The sequence below is a fragment of the Monodon monoceros genome, unplaced genomic scaffold (assembly GCF_005190385.1).
Source record: "Monodon monoceros isolate NGI ecotype Baffin Bay Population unplaced genomic scaffold, NGI_Narwhal_1 Super_Scaffold_12, whole genome shotgun sequence".
NCBI classification, from domain to species: domain Eukaryota; kingdom Metazoa; phylum Chordata; class Mammalia; order Artiodactyla; family Monodontidae; genus Monodon; species Monodon monoceros.
In genome coordinates this window covers 142,311,586-142,331,661 of record NW_021703768.1, presented here as the reverse complement: position 1 = coordinate 142,331,661, position 20,076 = coordinate 142,311,586, and the positions used below count along the sequence as shown (strand labels likewise).

The 20,076-nt window shown below is 41.8% G+C and overlaps 1 protein-coding gene across 3 annotated transcripts in view; it reads right to left on the bottom strand.

The window, feature by feature from the left end:
- TENM2 (teneurin transmembrane protein 2) overlaps nucleotides 1-20,076 on the bottom strand; it is a 1,209,082-nt gene that overhangs the window by 976,289 nt on the left and 212,717 nt on the right. For 2 of the 3 annotated variants that reach the window (XM_029218182.1, XM_029218184.1), the window contains exon 1: nucleotides 19,677-19,902. In XM_029218182.1, coding sequence (XP_029074015.1) covers nucleotides 19,677-19,902 — 226 coding nt within the window. Of the gene's footprint in view, nucleotides 1-19,676; nucleotides 19,976-20,076 lie in introns of those variants that run through there. The other variant, XM_029218183.1, reaches the window with a different exon arrangement.

Genomic DNA, 20,076 nt, shown 5'->3' with positions numbered 1-20,076 from the left:
GATTGAAACTAAGTCCTTAGCTGTCTAAGGTTCATTCGGGTGCCAGCTTAACAATTATTTGCATTTAGTATAGACAAATTTACTGTTATTATCATTTTTATTAACGTCATCAATTTCTCTGATTTACTTTCACACATTCAAGGGGAATCAACATCACTAATTTTCCAGCCTATAATGTGTATGTAACAACCAAGCCTGGTGTACATCTCTCATGTGAAATTAATTCTTTCTTATTTTAGTTGTTTTGGATTCTGTCCTGATCAAATGAAACTCAAAATGCTATTTATTTTTCTCCTCTAAAACACAAAACCTCCTACTCAGAGGTTGCCAAAACTGCATCAAATGAGAGGCTAATTAATGTGTTTATTAAGTTTGCTCTGAAATAAACACATATTTTCAAGAGTGAAAAGTCTTCTTTTTCTTTTTTTTTTTTTAAACAAGTGCCAGGTGATAGCATCCATTAAACACAAACACTGCATACTCAGAGGAGAACTTTCTACAAATATTTTTAAAGGCTCCTTTTGGCTCTGAATAAAGCAATATACTGGAACTGCCACAGGAGCATGAGTCGGGCTGTGAGAAGCCATAATCGGAATACGCTAAGAAAATGTAAGCAAAAAATTGCAAATAAAACTGCTTATATTCATGTAACTTGTTTGGCGACAGCCGTATAGCATAAGGAAAGCTGCTATAACTCATAACAGCATCTTGTAATAAAACAGCTCTATGCATCCCTCTCAAACTGTTCAGTGCTCAAATCTCATCAGATGGCTGAGTAAGCATTACACTTTGGGACAGTAAATCTGTTTCCAATATGGTGTACATTCACAGATAGGCGCTTTAGTATTCATCCTAAGACACTTCCAGCTAAGTACTTATGAAGAAAGGGTAATCATATATTTAAATATCGGGATGCTATTTTCTCTGTCTATTTTAGTAATCTAGTTCATACTAGAGCAAACCTAAATGGATCTCAGGAAACCTTCAGCAAACTCAACCTTGACTCGCATTGCAAAATCTCAACCATCTCCAAGAAGCCTTCCCTTCTGCTGTGGCAATACTCTGTGCTTCTGTGGGCCGGGGTAGTTTCTGTCTGATATTAGCATTATAGAGCCCTTTTACCTCTCTGGCATGGACTTGTGAATTTCCTGAGAGCTTGGACTATACCTTTTTTCATGTCTGTATCCCCAGCTCCCAAACAAAACTAGTGACAAAGCCAGCCATAGGTAAGTGTTTGTTGACTGAGTGATCTCCTATGGTTTAAAGTAACTAGCCTGGATTTGAGGTTTCGAATCCTTTTCACAGCCCTAAGGTTTGAATGGGGGTGAAAATAAAGCAAACAGTGGATGAGGTTTTCAAGCTGTTTACAGACATTCATTTTTCTGAGGGATCCATCCCTAGTTCGAGCTTTGGAAAAGATTCCTTTTATGCTGGTACCAACCCACTGGGATCAGAGAGAAGGGACAACAGCGGTCTTTGTCCCTCCCATTTTTCTTTGCGGTACTACATCCACGGCAAGCTTACCTGCCTCAGCATAGGGACACAAAGTAGGAAAATTATTAGGGGCAACAGAAACATTCTCTTAGAAAAGTGATTTTTTAAATTTCAAAGCACCCCCTTACAGATAAAGATTTTAAATTAGATAGTTTAGATAAATAGATAGTTTAGATAAATTAGATAGTTAGATAAATTAGATAGTTTAGAACTCTAGACAACTCTAAATGTCCCATTTACTACGTGGCTGGTTCGCTTTAGATGAGTTTGAGCTCTGACTGATCAGGAATGCCCACCTCCCTGCTGCCACCCTCGTCTCTGCAATCGGTTCCCTTGGTTTGTCTTTCAAGGGCTACTTTTGCATGTAGGTGTCCACGTCCGTGCCTAGAGAAATGGAAATCGCTAAACGCTGCGGTCTTAACCAATTCCGTGGCAGCATTATCTCGTAGAGAAGAGTACAGGCAGAGCCTGATGGTATATTTACATGGGAGACTTGGTGAGATTTGGGCCACAAGAAATGCTACCTCTCCACTAAGTGATAAGCAGAATTCAGAGTTGGGAAGTTGGCCCTGTTTATGGGGGGACACAGAATGGCGCTGGTGGGCAGTGAGGCTAGAGGAAAACACAGCACTCTCTGACACCCGAAAGATCCAACAGCTTTTGGGGGTTCCTGGGCTCAGCCTTCTGGGCTGGGACAGATTTTCCCACAGGAGGTCTGTGTCAACAGGTGAATGCGTTCGAGCTTATGGGGATTTGCAAATAGAACTGTAGCATTTCCAAAGTCATTTGTCACTAGGATTTTCACTCACAGTAACAATCTGGTGGTGACGAACACTGTTTACAAAGTATTTCACCATTAATGAAGACTACCCCCCAAATAACACTTTGGAGTAGGGACTAAGACACCAATTGTACAGAGGAACACACTTCGCCCCAGAGAGACCTAAGACTCATCCAGCATCACGTGGCTCCCCGAGGTCTGCCTTAGGCATGGAGCCACGTCTTTCTGCTTCAAATTCTGGGTCCTTTTACTGATTTCAAGGAGTTCAGAATATCTGAGTTGCTGGAAAATCTGTGCAGAGAGTAACAAGTGAGGAGGGAGGCAGGAGGTGGAGAGACAGGCACTGGGGTTTCTTGGCAGGCTGGAACTCTGACTTGCTCTGATCCAGCCTCTCTATTCACACAGGAAACAGCGGGAGAGAGACGGGAGATGAAGACCGTGAGGTAAGGATGGGTGAGAACACAGCAAGGAGCTGGCGGCTACAGCAGGCAAAGAATGGCTCAGCTCATCACTTAACAGGAATGAGGAGGTGCAAAGGGTTTCCTTTGGTTCAGGGAATGGAAAGGCGCTAGCCAAAAAAGATAGCAAGGAGGAGAGCTAAGGACCACCGCTCTGGGGTTTAAATGATAATACTTGCATGGATACTGCAGAGCAAAGGGAATAATTTCCAGCTCATGCTTCCTACTTTTCTTTAACCTTGTTAAAATATAGACAGAGTCTTTACTTCATGTAGAATGTAAAACTCATAAGTATAATGTAAAACTCTACTCAATGAATCTAGGGAAAGGAACCATGAACTTGACCAGCTGATGACAGAGCGGGATGAACACTGATCTAGGAGGTGGGAACTAGGGGTCCAGCTCTAAACTTAGAGGCTTATGTGATCTTGGCCACCACAGAAGCCCCAGAGTCTCAGTTTTCTTATCTGTCAAATGAGTGGTTTGAAACAGATGGTCCCTAAGGGTCTGTCTGGTTCTGGTATTCTCCGGCCGTGGCACTTTTGAGAGCTTCCATGCCCTCATCGTCCATGCTTTCCAGAGAAATAGCATCTGTCACATCAATGACACAGCATTTGTATCCCTCCCTTTATTTCTCTCCTGCTAAGGTGTTTTAATCCTGACAGTATAATAGAATAAATCACAGCCATCAGAGATGGGAGTGACACTGGCCACACACATTAGAGATAAACAGTCAAAAATCACTCACCCATGCCTTCCCCTTGGCCCAAAGCCTCTGCTGTCTGACAACACTAAGCCTGAACTATGATTTCCATCTGGCTGCACAGATCTGAACACCAAAATAACCCTCTGCATTGTCTTAATAGCTGTAATGATACTCTGCTTCTCAGCAGCCTGGCTGTTCAGACCATCTCAACATTTGGATTTGATTTCTTCCCTCCAGCAAGTGTAGAGGGAAGTATGCTTGTTACATAGTCAATCAACAAACATTTTCTAGCCCCTACAAACAGCAGCCACTCAAATCAGATGGCTTAAGTTTAGTTCTCTTCCATTCCTTACATACAAGGGGCCTGTCCTTAGTAGGGTAACTAAACCCTCTAAACCTTGGTAAGTCCTTAAGAGTAGTGATGATTTTCATGTACAAAGCTCATAGGTTATGATGAGACAGTAATTGTTCAGTACATTTAAGCTACTAACATTATTGTTACAACTCTTTTGTCTCTGTCTTAGACAAAAAGGAGAGTACTATGGTGATAGAGAATTGGGGAAATGGATGATGGTGACAAAAAATTCCAAAAAGACAGAGTTTTCAGAATAATTGCTTGGCCTGGGGGCTAAGTCAGTCATGCAAATGGCAAATTTTCAAGCTGAGCTCTTAGCCACTTCTTTGCTTTGTTTCCTCAACACTTGGCTTAGCTGGTATTTCTGCATCTCTCTATGAAAGTTACCTGTGAACAAGAAGCTGTGATAGGCCATACAACCAGGGATGGGTATGTTTTTAGATGACAGAGGATTGTCTGGTCTTTAAAAAGAAAAAGAAAAAAAAAAAGATTCTTCTCTCTTAAGGAAAAAAAAACAAACAACTATGATATACCAGAATTAAATCAGCTCCGAAAAGCCAAGGAATCACTCTCCTCTAAGGGTGACTGAGGAGTAGGAACTCAGTACTCATTGTGTATAGAGGGCAGGGGAGTAGAGGCTAGCAGAGGGCACCTGGTTTGAGATAAAGAACAAAAGGGTTGGACCCACCGTTCTGATCCAGAAAGTAAGACTTATGGATAAGGGCCAAGATCTAATTGAAATGTGCTTTCATCGTGCTCTATGAAATGTCCACTGCTCATATCCGAAACTCAGCAAATCTAGTACAAGGGGTCAGTTTACTACCTTCATGTATGAATTGAACTCAGAGACTCCAAACTTCCATCAGACACACCTGAACCCCATGTAGGACTCTGGATGTTCTCTCCCTTGAGCAACCCTGGATGGCTTTTACCTATTCTCCCTGCTGCCTCTCTAACTACCTTAGGATCTGTTTCCCACAGAGAAGCCAGGGACTTCTCTACAAGGTAAATGATATTATACTGCTCTGCAGCTGAAAATCCTCCAGTGAATTCCCACTGTCCACTTAGCTTTAATCATCTATGATCTCTGTACCTGTTTTTTCACTTTTAAAATTGGGGAGATATTGAATGGATACATGTATGGTGCATGAAAGAATTCCTGGTACTTCATAAGTACTCAACCAGAAAGTATTATAATTAAAAAAACAAGACACGACAAAACTCTATGAAAGAAGGTGGCTTCTGTTCATTTCATTCCTGACCCAGTCCCTTTATAAAATGTGCTGAATCCCGTACATAGAATGCTGAACTCTTCTAATTCTGTTAAAGACTGAAAGCAAGTAGCTTAAGCTACTGCATAATTTAACGTTCTTCGACTAATCATTCTCCTGAGATGTAAACCAAGGTTGAACAAAAGTTAAGTTGTTCACACAGATATTAATTTTCTATGTTTTATGGCTTTGTGATCAAGTTGCTTGTGTTTCCTGAAAAGGGTTAATAAAAGGACCTTGTAAAGGTTTTCTGAGAACCGAGGCTGAAATTATAGCTTGTGTTAACATTGCTGTTTTTGTTAGCCACCCAGTAAATAAGCAGGATGTGTGCTTAGAGGATCTAGAAAAGAAGCAAAACTTGTTGGCTTTCACTCAGGGTTTGGCTAAAAACACATCGTGACATGCATGGCACAGGCACGTCCTAGAAAGCTCTCCGGGTACCAGAGGTGGCCAAGAGGCAGCTCTGGCTTGGTGTGGCACCAAGATCACTTGATCATGCCTGAGAATGTGGTGGGGGAGGGGGTGGGGGGTGGTCTCGCAAAGCCAGCCCTGAGTGAAAAAAACCTGAGCCTTCCGATGTTCTTTCCCAATGTGCCGTGGCCAAACCGAAACAACACGGGGGAAAGCTGCCCTGTGGGGAGGTGAAAAGGGGATGTGGGGGCTGCGGGCAGAGCTTAGGGACCGGATGTGATCCCTCCAGATTCTAATGTGTGATGGGAATCCCCTGTTCAACAAATATTTATTAAATGTCCCCGTGCATGGCACTCTGGCTGGTATTAAAGGGGACGGAAAGTTGAATGAGGCACTGTCTTCGTCCTCAAGGAACTTGCAGGGTAAGCCTGCTATTCTGCACTTTCTGAGATCTGATATAATAGCTTCTAAGGGGAAAGAGCAATATCAGGTTTGTTAGGCATGCAGTTAGGAATCTCACATGCACTACAAACAACAAGAACAAAAAACAACCAACCAGGCAACTCTGTATTTTTAAAACTTTTATGTAAAACTATTCTAAAATTAAAAGTTTATTAAAAGTTTTTGAAAAACCAACCAACCAAAGAAACAGGAAAGAAAAGTACATTTCTTATGCAAACAAAATCCAAAAAACCAAATCACAAACCTTCTAAAATTTAGTAAGTACCAAGCCACATCTTTATCACAAGCTCAACGCCTTCTTTTTAAATCAGCCGTTTCCCAGCTAAGAAGTCCTACGCTGGCAGCTTCAGGAGCTACATCTTTTCTATAGATAGTCTTCTTTTGGCCTACATGACGATGCTTAAAACGATGTAGCTGCCAAAGGCCTTAACCAACTTTGCCCTGAAAGCAGATGCTGAGAAAAATTCTTGTGAACAAGTATATTATTTGGGAAGTGGTTCAAAGGAACAAGAGTGAAGGACAGGATGAAAAAACAGGACAGGAGGGAGCACCAATATAAGAATCTGTCATAGAGTTGGTCATTGCTGTGGGTGTTTAGTGATGGTGGAGCTGGAACCTTAGGCTGTGCTTCTCAGGATGAAGGGGAGGGGCACTTATCCTTAGCTTCCTATCCACTGGCTTCTGAACTTATTGGTCAAGGGAGCCCCACAGCTGCCAACGGTGGACATTCTTACACTCCACTGTCCCCGTCCTTAACGGCATTCAGTACTTTATCATCAGAAAATTCCGGGGCAGGAGATGAGGCCAGCATGTGGGCAGAGCCTACTTAAACTGCCCCAGGAGTGGCCATTCCAGCAACATTTGGGATTACCATATATATACACACTACTATATATAAAACAGATGATCAAAAAGGACCTACTGTATAGCACAGGGAACTCTACTCCATATTTTGTAATAACCTATATGGGAAAAGGATCTGAAAAAGAATGAATACATGTATAACTGAATCACTTTGCTGTACACCTGAAACTAACAAAGTTGTAAGTCAACTATACTCCAATAAAATTAAAACAAAGAAGCAATGTGAACCACAAAAAAAAATAAAAAATAAAATCTGAGAATTTTATGAAAATAAAATCCAGATTTCTCACTTTTCTTGAAAAGTCGGAAGATCTAACAACACTAGAGCTGAATTCCCAAAGGCACCAAATTACCAGAGCTGAGAGGCACAGTCCAAATCAGGACAGTCTCCACCGTGACACATGGGTGAAAACCCAGTCTGCTTGGTTTCTTGATATGCTACCTTCCCTGTGAGTGTCAGACTTTCAACCTCACTTGAACTATTCTCAGGCTCAATAAATATTCACATTGAAAAGCAGGTAGGAACCCAATATTAACATTATCCTTCCTCACTGGCTTCACCTTTCACCATACATGTAACCTGGCTGTCTTTCTTCTGAGGGTAGGTTTCAATTTGTCGTGACTGCTTTGACATTGAAGGTGTTGGATCAATTGACACAATTAATTGATTACGTGCTACATTCCAAGCCAGGTGCTCAAATTAAACCTCGCTTTTAATGTTTAACAAAATGTACAACAAGAAGCAGGGGTTCTAGAAGAATCAGTCCCTTTGCTTCTTCTGACTCATAACAAATAGGTGGACCCTGGCAACCAGGGACCTATGATAACTGATACAGAGTCAAATGGTTGCTCATTATTGGTCTGGTTCGGAAACATGAGGTAATGCGCTCCTGGCTACATGGCATTTATTAACCAAAACCCTCTAAGAATTATGAGGTGCTATTAAAACTGGAATTAGGGGCTTCTGCATGAAAAGTGAGATTCCAAGTCACTATGCTAAGCATAAAGCCCTGTAAGCTTGAAATGCTATTAGTTACCAAAGAAATTGTTACAATCTGTAGTCTGTGTCCTGTTGCACTCAATCCTTTGAGATGTTTCATTTATATAAAAGTACAGTTTTAAGAATACTCATGCCTATATCCAACTCTGCACCCCTCCTCCACTCCCCCACCAGAGGGTCTGATTGAATCGGCTTGGGCATGGGGACTTTTCAAAACTCCCCAGAAGAGTCTGATGAGTTGCCACTGGTCCAGAAACAGAAATGAAGTGAGGGGGTGGCCCCACTTGCTGTCCCCTCACTGCTCAGCTAGGACAACTCAGCACTTTGCTGTAGCCTCCCTGCTGTTCAAGCTCTCGGTTTGTGAAGCACAAAGTGTTAACTGGGTCATCTCCTGGCTGGGCTTTTGCAACCAATATAAATGGGGGTCAAGAGTGTGAGCTTTAACTGAATTGCCACTGTGAACTAAGGAACATTTGAACCCGAGGTTCCCAGGTGGACGGGGACCTTTTTAAAGTTGATGGGGTCACCTGAATTTGCAGTCATTTTGAGAGGGCTTTTGGGGGGCTATGGATATTTATCCTGCAGTTGACTGGATCTTTTTTTTTTTTTTTTGAGGACATTAAAGTAATATTCCTCTCTTCTGTCAATATTCCAGCTACAGCAAATAGATCCACAGAAACAAATTTAATCCACTGGAATGACTCTCTAAATAAATTCAACATTTTGGTTCACAGTGCTGCAAATAAATTGAGCGCTTTAATTCCCCATATGTGGAGTGGACCTGAACTGTACAAGGAGAGACAGAGAGGCACCTATTATACAGTCAAGGTGGCCATGGAAGAGGGGGAATTGAAAAGGAGGCAGTTCAAACTATTTTTAAAATAAAATGCATCCCACTGGGACAGCAACTGCCCGATGCCTACTATTCAGAAATCAGGGTGAACAAAGGGAAGCTTCACATTTGGTGGTTCTGGCCAAAGAAAAAGATCTGGAAAAGGGAGAAGAATAACAGGTTCAGCTGAGAGTATAACAGAGCCCATCTGACTTTTCTGTGTGTGTGTGTTTGTTTGTTTTTTTTCCATTCCCAGAAAGATCTTTCTATCCTGGAGAAAATGTGTTAAAGATAATTCTCATAGTAACTTTGGTAAAATATTCCAAATATTATAAAAGGCTATTGGACATTATTAAATAAGTCTGTGTTGCACTTATTTTAATATCTTTGCACACACTCAGTATTTGTTCTGACGGCTCCCAGCAGAGATTTATTACTAAAGTAGATCTGACTTGAGGTTGAGTGGAAAGGAAAGCAGGAGGAATACTGAGTAACTTGGTGTTATGATGGAGTTTGGCTGCAGCAGAAAAAGAGGTCTTGTGAGATACGTGTGCCGATTAAGGTGCTCAAGAAATGAACGTGAATTCATGTTGGATAGACACCAGCCCCCTCCTCTTCATATGTCCCTAGGGATGCTTCTGGAATTGCCAGGGCTGAAAATTAAATTAAAAACCTAAAACTATGACACTGAAAATGTAATGTCTCCTTTGATACTATCAGCATGACGATTCATCAACGGGTGGGGCAGCACCCCTCCTGGACCCAGACTGTAAGGCATCCTGAGACAGACGCAGGCAATTAATTACTCGACCTCTCACAGTGCCGTTTTTCTAAAGCTTCCGGTCGGAATTATATCCTGTCACCAATCGCATTGCACCAAAGGCTCCCTACACGTATGACATAGTAGGTCCCTGCAGAGACAGGACTGCAGTATGTAGCACCAGCCTAGAAAAGCCAATAGCATCACTGGATCGCCAATACTCTGAAAAAGCAAATGGTAGTGAAACTCAATATATGTGCGTCCAAGTGTGTTGCAGAAAACTCTTGCAGGTTGGCATTTCACAATGTGAGATTTGATACTGTCCTGCTGGACAGAAACACAACCCAGATTTCTAAGTGGATTCCTTTTCTGAGTCATGGAGCTTTAAATTCTTCTCATTAGAACAGGAAACAAGCCACTGATAAAAATAAATTCTCTTGTTGCAGCCTCCACCAGTCAGAACAGAAAGCTGCAAAGCACTTTGTTTATCTCCTATTCACAGGAGTCCTAGCATCCACATGCTGGGGAGGCTGAGTCACTCATAAAGAGCTAATGACAACAGTAACAGTCAGGAAGGGCCAGCAGGATTCTGAGGGCTGAGCTCTCTCCACAGAGGTGATCCGGAGGTTAAGCCTTGTGGGACTAACAGATCTGGAATAGGCAGGTAGATACTCTACAAGGAAGGAGTGTGGACACGGGAAAGTTCATGCTCTTTCTCAATGGCAACAGCCTAGAGGGCCCTGGCATGCAACATAAGTGACTGAAGAGGAGGACGGGTACTAAGATAAAAAGCAGTGATGGGGCCCCTGTAGCGAACGGGAACGTGAATGGATTGGCTATGCGCATGCCATTCTAAACGTCTAACGCAACCTGTAGGCCACCTAGGGGCCAAGCATGGCCTGTGCGCCTTGACGTCGTGACCTCTGATTTAGGGGATGAAAAGGAAGCCAACGCTTGGAAGTGGAGTGGGAAATAAGACAGGTGCTGTTTTATTTATTTTTACCTGGAATGAATGCTAAGTCAAATTTAGACTAAGTAGAGCATCGAAAGGAAAGTAAGTTTTTTTCTACTCTCTCTGCAGGATCTTCGGCCTCTTCCTGTCCATTGATTGCCTGTGTTCTCACATGAACCCCTTTATCTATGCTCCTTGTATATTCTTTCCTGGCTGATCACACCAAGTCCCATAAAATTATTAGCTGTCAACTCCTAAATCTCTATCCAGCTCAAGCATCTCAGCAGAATTTCAGAGCTGTACATTTAACTGCCTATTAGACATCTACACGTGCATGGCCTAAGGGCACTTCAAACTCGAAAGGTCCACAGCTACACATCCTATCTTAACCCACGAACCAGCCCCTCCTCTGTTTGAAGCCCCGGTTATGAGCAGGAACATTTAGTCTGTTGCCATAACCAGAAACTTCGGCAATGTCCTGGACTCCTCTTCCCTCCCTCATCTTGCTTGCCCCCTCAGTTGCCAGAAAAGTATTGATTTCATATTCTCAGCATCCTCTGCTTTGCTAGTCAAGTTACCAACTGGCAGGAATGAAACACCCACTCAGGCACACACACACACACATCTGGTATGAGTTCCTGATTTATTTAGCCAATAAGAGAAAACGAGCAATGTACTGTGGTCACACAGGGCAGCAGATGAAACATAATCCTTTTCCTATATTTTCCTTGCCCTGGATCCATATGAGGTACTCCGTTGCTGGTACTACTCTTTGCATAGGCAGGCTAATAAGAGCAAGAAAAACATCCAAAATTCTTATAATACCACGTTTCTATACTCTGGCTTGTGTTGCCATTCCAGGGGAACTTGAACTAACTATCTTAGGCATTTCCGTTTAAGAGATTATTTACAAGCAGTGACCTTCTCTGGCTCTTTAAGTAATCTTGGCATCAGGAAGGCAGTATTCTCTCTGCAGGAGAAGAGAACGGTCAATGCCCAAGAGATCCAGAACATTATGCCTGCCTCCACTTTTATAGGGTCCTAAAAAGTCAACAGTCTTTGCTCCCCAACAACATCTCTCAAGTCATCTCTACTATCCCAGTTCAGGCTACTAGGCTCCCTTGCCTAAATAAAACACAGCCTCCTACCCCACTTCACTGACCATCTTGTCTCCCTGTAACATACTCCATCAACTGAAGCAAGCATCGTTTCTCTGAAATGCCTTCAGGAGCCAGTTTCTCTCTCCCACTCCATCTCATCTGTCCCCACACCACATTCAGCTAACCTGAACTTCTTTTAGATCCTTGGAACAACTCATCTTTGTCCCATCTAGATCTTTGCATATGTTCTATCTTTTGCCTGAATGCTCTTTCTTGCCTCTTTGATCACCCACCTCTTCCTCATCCTTCAAGGGTATGAAAGGACCCCTGATGCACAATTCTGGGTTAGATACCTCTCCAAAGCCATCCAGTATTTTCCCTTTTGCGCTGTTTATCAGACCATATCTAGTTCTATGTCTATTATTTCTTTCCTCTTTAGGATTGCTGAGTTTTGTGAGGTTAGTGACCATGTTTGCCTTATTCACTGCTGTGTCCCATAACTTAACACGATTGCCTCGCGGGCACCCCTTATTAAATAAGGCAGTGCTTCAGATGTAGAGAACAAATGTATGGACACCAAGGGGGGAAAGCCGCGGGGGTGGTGGTGGTGGGATGAATTGGGCAATTGGGATTGACATGTATACACTGATGTGTATAAAACGGATGACTAATAAGAACCTGCTGTATAAAAAAAAATAAATAGAATAAAATTTAAAAATTCAAAAATAAATTAATAAAAAAAATAAGGCAGTGCTTTAGAAACTCAAAGACTATCCATGATACAAAAAGGCATGCCAGGGGAAAGACTGATGGAAAAAGGCAATTTAAATGGTCAAGCAGTGGGACAACATTGAAATGTTGGAAGCTTCCCATGGGATGAGAAACTTGGAAATAAAATAAGAAAGATAATGGTCATGACGTAGTGAACATCGATATAAAGAAGCCAGGGAAAAAAAAAAGACAGTCTTAGAAGATTCTACCTTAAAGGCAGGAGTTATGATACCATTCCCCAAAACGGGGAAAAAATGAAAACAGATTTTGAGGAAAAGAAAATTAAGTTCTCTACTGGATTTTCTATGAAAAATATTCCAAGGGCAGTTGGGAACGCAGACATGGGAGCTTGGAAAGACTGCACTTGTTTCAGACTTGAGTGCCACTAGTATTGGAGGCATATATTATCAGGCCAGTCAATAGTCTTTACCTATGTCTGATATCAGAACATTTATTTTTATATCCTATATGGCATTTATTCCATCAGGCTTAGAAAGTACTCACTATAAGCTACCTCTAGGTATAGCCTAAGCCCAAGACGTGGCCAACTGAAGTCAGAGTGACAGAGGAATGAGCATGTGTCCCATGCCAGGCCCATCTGAATCTTCCTTAGGAATGTTCTGCTGATGATTGCAGAAGACTGTTTCCAATGATGCTACTCAGGGAAGAGATATGAGAGTGGGGTTATCAACAGACAACTTCCAACAGATCTCTCTCCAAAGTAAAGCCAAGTGAAGAGAATGAGAAAAAAGACTTCAGTGTGAGGCCAGATGTATTGCTAGATTCTCCAATGACATAAGACAAAGCAACAGATTTTTTCATAAGCTAATTTCAGTTGAGATATTATCCTACTTGTAACTCAAAGAGTCTTGAGAAACAGAAGCAGTGAACATTCAGATTGTACAAACAAGACTGTTCTAAAGGAAGTGCCATGGAGAAGAAAGAGGGAAGGTCTCAGGTGAAATGGAGAATTACCACGGAAAAAGAACAGAAAAAGGAAGACAATTCAAAGAAAGTTAGATCCAAAATTGAATGCAAAATTAACAGTAGATAATTACCAAAAGAATAACAACTGGGAAACATGAAGACTGTAATCCTAGAAGGGCAGTGAATACAACAATGAAAATCCAGATAAGTTCAACTCTCTAAGTGAAAAGGACTCTAAATTATTACATGTAGAGTGATGAGAATGAAATAATTTTCATCCAGAGTTTATATGCATAAAATCTTCTTATAATTTAAACCCATTCCTAAGATTTACATGCCATTTATATGCTATAAAACAAACATCTTAAAAAAAAATTGTATCCAGTGACACTACCTTAGAGCATTTTTCCAATCTTTTTCTTCTTTTTACTTGTAAAATTGTCGGACTAGCAACTCTTACAGTGTGTTGGCATCAGCTGACAGTTGCTACATGGTATTTTTCATTCCTTTCTAAAAATAGGGAAATAACCTGTGAGTTATGTTCATCTTTGGGAGCAAAAGGTACGGTGCGTAGGGAGTCAAACACACGCTATCAACAACTGGAAGAGAAATTCTGGCTTTGAAGATGTCAGAAGTTTTGCAAGTCACAGGAAACAAATCGAAGGTGTGGGCGTGGGAAGAAGGGAGATTTGTGTCACACACAATATTGTAAGGGTTGGAGGGAAGATGATCACCACTCTTGCTGACAATAGTATTAAAACAGTAGTAATCATAACTGCTAGCATGTATTCAGCACTTTATTAAAAGAAAGACAACATCCATAGCATACATGCATAATCGTAAGAAAGGATCCCAATAATCCTATTGATGGAAACATTTACAAGAACAGAAAATAAGACTTAGTCTAGTCTGTGCTCTAGAATGTGATCAAGGTCATACTGATCAAACACAGCAATACTGGGATACAGACACAGTTTAACTCTGGGCCTGCACTGTTAACTGCTCTCCCATATGCCTTTCAGATGAAGCAACAAGCATTCAAGTTAGCCAGCAAGAAGATAACAGATCATCTTACATTGAAATGTTGTAGAGCCCTTCTTTTTCTAAAGGTTTTTTTTTTTAAAGCAACAACACAACCAAAGACTAAGAAGTAAAACACTATTCTCAGTTGAGGTATGAAAAGAAGTCTTGCCTAGGGGTGGAAGAATAAATGGAAAGCAATCTTCTCAAGGTACTGGTCAGCCTTCCAAATACTGACCAACCAAACTCCTGAACTTCCCTAAAACATAATGGTTTATTGTGGCAGATAAATTGAAAGGCTGGGGTTTTCAAAATAGAACCTAACTGTTGCTTTGGGTACAGTGGAAAAATAAGTATTTTAACACAATGGTATAAACAGAAATGCTCACAGGTTTCCAATGTACTTCAACAATTATACATTAATTGAATCGATACAGGTAACACTTGAGTTTACTGGTAGTTCATGAGTTTTCAGCTCATTAGCACATGTTTAATTTACGCTATGCCAAATTACACAGAGCAAAAACGTATTGCCCAAATTATTCTAAAGATCACAAGAGTGAAAATTAGTTTATGAAATGCCAAAATCAAACCTAGCCTCAAATGTGTACGTGTGTGTGTTGATGTATTTTTAAAGGGTATCAAGGGGTTAGTGAAAGTTGTTTCTGTGCTAGATCTGATGGAGAGAAGAGATGCAAGCATCCTTTCAAAAATCCAGTCTTCCTCTAGTTCTTTCTTCAGCCTTGACCCAAACAGACAGCCTGAGGTACAGAGATAGAATTCAATCTTGGCCCCCTCTCAAGGGACTTGCACTACTAACTGGAAAGAAGGGCTGTTAGAGGGATGAGAAGCCTGGCGGAACTCTCTGGCCCACTGAGCCTTGGCTATAGCCCAGAAACCAGTCCGTTCTGCTTACCTAAGCAATAGCATTTAGAGAGTGACCCCTTTCTTGGTTAGTGCTCCGGGATGAGAGGTGGTGCAAAAAGCAATGACCTAGGGGAGGGAAGAGAATCAGTGCTCACAGCCTGGCACACATACTGACACTGGGAACTTTCTCCTACAGGGGTGGGTGGTGGAGAAGCACTGTAGGAAGGTAGGCTTCCGGGGAGTTTGGGATAGTTGTGCACATGGAGGGGAATGGGCAAGAACAGGAATCTAGATCAGCACTGAGGCTGGTGGTGCTCATTCTATGTTCCATCAACATTAGGGATTATACTTCCTATACTGAGAAAGGCTTATAGGTGTTGATACCTAAAAGGTTTCTCCATTGAATTTCATGGCCTTTGACTGAAGCTGAATGGCTTGTTCTCATTGGTTTACTTATTTATTTGAGAAGTGCTCAAACATAATGGTTTAAAACACAGCTCTTGAATCCAGCTCCCTGGATGTGAAACCTGTCTCCAGTTCCTCCTATGTTTGTGACCTTGGATGACGTATTTAATCTCCCCATGCCTAGGTTTCCTAATCCATAAAAAAAGGGATTAATAATAGTACCTACCGTACAACATTGCTCTGAACATTAACTGAATTACTACAAGTAAAATGCTTCGACAGGCACCTGACATGAAGAAAGTCTCCATAATTGTTAGCCATTATCCTTTTGTTATTATGATTGTTGTTGTTTAATACATCTGAAGACTGGATAGTAATCCTGGTGAAGCACAGAATTAGACCAGAGTCACAGGTACATAAATATGCAAAAGCAGAGCTCAAACCTAACTTTAGGCTCCTAAGCCACGGGAGGATGTCTTGTGTATCACACTGTTCCAAACCCAACTTCAGGGTACAAAAGAACAAGCTGATACAACCTGCCTGGGAACTTGGCTGACCTACATTATTCAAAGTGGCATCTATTTCAAAGATTAGGCGGGGACTAGGTCTGCCCAGGGATCAGACCACTGGTCACTTTTGTCAGGCGCATTAACTTTCAGACCACTAGGATGCTGTTTAGTGCAGGATTAGTCATTTACTAATTACTAATGACTTCAGCGGCCAGAGACCTAAGGTCAATAATTTTCTCCCTTCACACCAGGAGGATCCAGCATAGAGAGGCCAGACAGGTAATTTGCATTGTCTCTTCGTAGGAGAAGAGACCCACAACAGAAGGAGGCAGAGGAGGATTCTGTGTTGAAAGCAAGCAAAGAAGTTTTACTTTGACAGGCGTTTCCATAAGCTTCTCAGGGGAACATGTGGCTCATCTCTCCTGCTGGGACCTGGCAGGTTCTCACATTTGATACTTGCTGCCAGCCAGTTGGGGAAACAGGACAAGGTCTGACCCTGGCCCCAAATCACTTCTGCTAGCTGGCAAGTCTTTTCCCCTCTGAGCATCTGGAGAGTCATCCAACTGTGTGTGCCAAACTTGCTTGTATGTGAGAAGCACGTTTGTTTTATGATCAGTGTCTTGGGTTTTAAATAAGAATACCGTAGGAGATGATCCCGCTCTGATCCTTGCTAATGTACCTCTAGGCTAATAAGTGCCGAGGTGATCCTCCTCTTTGATTTCATGAATAAGAAAATAAAATGGGAAATGCATGACAGTTTTTAAAAAGTATTGTTATTACTGAGCGTAAAATTTGTTTTAACCCTCTCTGGAGTGGCTAGGTTTCACTTTAAAACTGCTGCTTGCTGGGCTTCCCTGGTGGCGCAGTGGTTGAGAGTCCGCCTGCCGATGCAGGGGACACGGCTTTGTGCCCCGGTCCGGGAAGATCCCACATGCCGCGGAGCGGCTGGGCCCGTGAGCCGTGGCCGCTGAGCCTGCGCGTCCGGAGCCTGTGCTCCGCAACGGGAGAGGCCACAACAGTGAGAGGCCCGCGTACCGGAAAAAAAAAAAAAAAAAAGTGCTGCTTGCCAGATTGCATCTCCTGTTCCTCCTCTCCTTAAATATGTGCTTATTTACTTCCTGCAGAGTTCAATTTTAGAACCCATCAAAGTAGATCCACTCAGACTGACTACATTTTCATGCATAAATTCATAGATGTCTTCAGAAGGAATTGCACTTGCATATGCAAATACTTCCAATGCCTTTTCATTTCTACTTTTGGCCTGCAGTTTTTAATTCATGCAAACACATTACACAAACAAATATGGGCTCAATAACAACACAAGGCATGTGTGAATTGTTAATTGCAAAGCTAGCAGTTTGATATGGCCAAGCGACTTCCATTATTATCAATGGAGAGGAACAAGATTAAACAGGAAGAATAAAGGTATATATGAAAATAAAATCCCAAGCACTTGGTTTCATTTTATGTAAATATTAATAAGGGAAAAGGTGATAGGCAAATCCACATTTCAACAATAATCTGGGATCTACAGCTCAGTGCACAATGATCCAGAAGCCAGGGTGTACCTTTAATGAGACTTAGGTAGGAGAGGCCACATTTCAGCCCAGAATCACGAGAAACAAAAACGTATGCAGTAGTATCATAAATAAAACCAAAAGTACAGCAGAAAATGAAAGGCTTTCAACCGTGTTGAACGTGCATCACCTTTCAAAATATTTGAGACTTGTATTAGAGATGCTCTTGGAAATAACAGGTAGGTGTCCTCATTTTTCATAGTGGATATTTAAGCCCTCCCTTAATTAAGCTGTGATTCCTCATATATATATATTTTTTTCTCCAATTCCCACTACATGCACTTTGGGGTCGGGTGAGAATTTAACAAAGTAAAACACTTGTTGACGGTACTCACAGATCAAACACATTTGATACAGAACAATTTTCAAGGAACCCTCCCCCTGTTTGCAAAGTGTTTCATTTACATGAAGGCAACTCAGAAAATAAGAGTGAAGATTAAATAAAAAGTGTATTCTGCAAGGGTCTACAATGGCAGTGGAAAAACAATTTTAGCTGCTTCTCCACTGATTTTGTTGAATATTCTATTAAATATAAAAGTTGAACCTAGGCTAAACAAGGAGAATTTGAGAACATGTTATTTTTAGAACAACCACTGGATTATAGGATATATACATATATATTACATATAAGTGGTGTTTTCTAATAAAAGATAAGTAAAGTAACTTAAGGAAGCTAAGACACCAGGAATGGAATTCCAAGCTGCTACAGAGTAAATGTTTGTGACCCTCCAAAATTTTTTACATGAAACAAAAACCACAGTGGTATTTGGAGGTGGGACTTTGGGGAGGTAAATAAGTTACAAGGGTGGAGCCCTCATGAATGGGTTCAGTGCCCTTTTTTAAAAGAGGCCCCAGAGAGCTCTCTTGCCCTCTTCAGCAATATGAGGATACAGGAAAAGATGGCTGTCCGTGGGCCAGGGAAAAACCTCTCACCAGACCCCAAATCTGCCAGTCCCTTGACCTTGGACCTCCCTGCTTCCAGAACTGTGCAAAATAAATTTCTGTTGTTTATAAGCCATTGGTTCACGGTATTTTGTTACAGCAGCCTGAAAGGACTAAGACGCAAGCTAAGGTATCTCATGAGGAATTAAGTTAGTCGCAACATTTACTGACAGGGACATAGAACAAGAACTACAGAATCGGTGTTATAAACACATGATGCCGTAACCCAGCAGGCAGGCCGTTGACCCTTGGCACAGGCAGAGCGACCCTTCCTGGTGCATTCACTGTATTTTTGTGCATACACTTGTAATTTTGCTAAGTCTTTATGTAAATCACATACACGGCAAGGCTGGTACACAAAGCACAACACGTGGAGCCCGTGAGCCAACTCAGACACACTGCTTCTCAGGACTGTTTGTGCTTGAGTCTACCTGTCCATACATTTATAGCAACTCATGACAAGTGATAACAAAATTCTCCACGGACAGTGACTATGAAGAGAATGCCAACTGTTAGCGCTTGGAGCGAAAACATTCTCCTCCCCAAAGAAATCAAAATACTATATGAAAATTAAGTTTGTGTGAAAGTACATGGGAATTATATCAGTGGAACTGAAATTGGAATTCACCTGTGCTCCAAAACAAACAAAAAAATGTGTAACTCAGAATTAACATCACATTTTTGGGGAGGGGAAGAGAGAAATTAAACATTATTGTATCAGGGGTGTGGTTCAAATATGTTTTTATCATTATAGCATTTGTTCAAAGAGAATATAACCAAGAAGCCCAAAGTGAGCAGCAGGAGAAATTTGAACTCTGGGAGGCTTGTGTGCTGGTTTCAAGGAAAATAGTTTAAAAATCACAGATAATTCCATGTTCCTCAAGATCAGAATCCGTGATGGTTTCAGGAATAACCCTCATGGGGTCAAGGGTCTGCTGTCTGTCACATCTGTCAAAACCTACCCTGGTAGGTCTCCAAAAGCAACTACCAAATTGTCAAAGAATTGAGTGTCTAGAACAAAAGAGGCCCTTGTATAATCCCCACAGGAGTTTGATATGGGTTAATGAGAAGATTGTTCTCTTAAACTAAACTTTAATGGGGAGTTGATGCCGGCCTGCTTTGCTCCCCATTTCTACCAACCTCTCTCATCGACGTGCAACAGTGCAAGCATGTAAGACAGCTCGGACCATCAGTGCGGTCAGCTCTACATACCTTGTCTTGGGAACTCATCTGACTCCCGGTGAACGAGGTCTGTGACTCGGTTTCCATAGTGCATCCTGCTATCGTGGTCATAGGCCTTCAGAGTCTCGCTGGAGCTGTAGGACTTCTGCGTGGGCACGCGACAGTCTTCGCTGTCTAGGGAAGAACTCGTGTAGCGACACTCTTTGCCACACCGCCCCCTGGTCAGAGAGCGATGTCGCCGATCCTTGACATCCATTATCCAGGTCCGGCAGAAGGCCGATGCTTTCCGAAAAGTCAGGCCTAAGTTTGGGCACTTGTCACTTGGCCACCTAAAAACATCACAGGAGAAAAACCCAGATTGTGATCCTAAGAAATGTTGCTTTCAGTTCTGACTCACGCCCTGACTCAGATAAAAACACAAGAAGGCAAA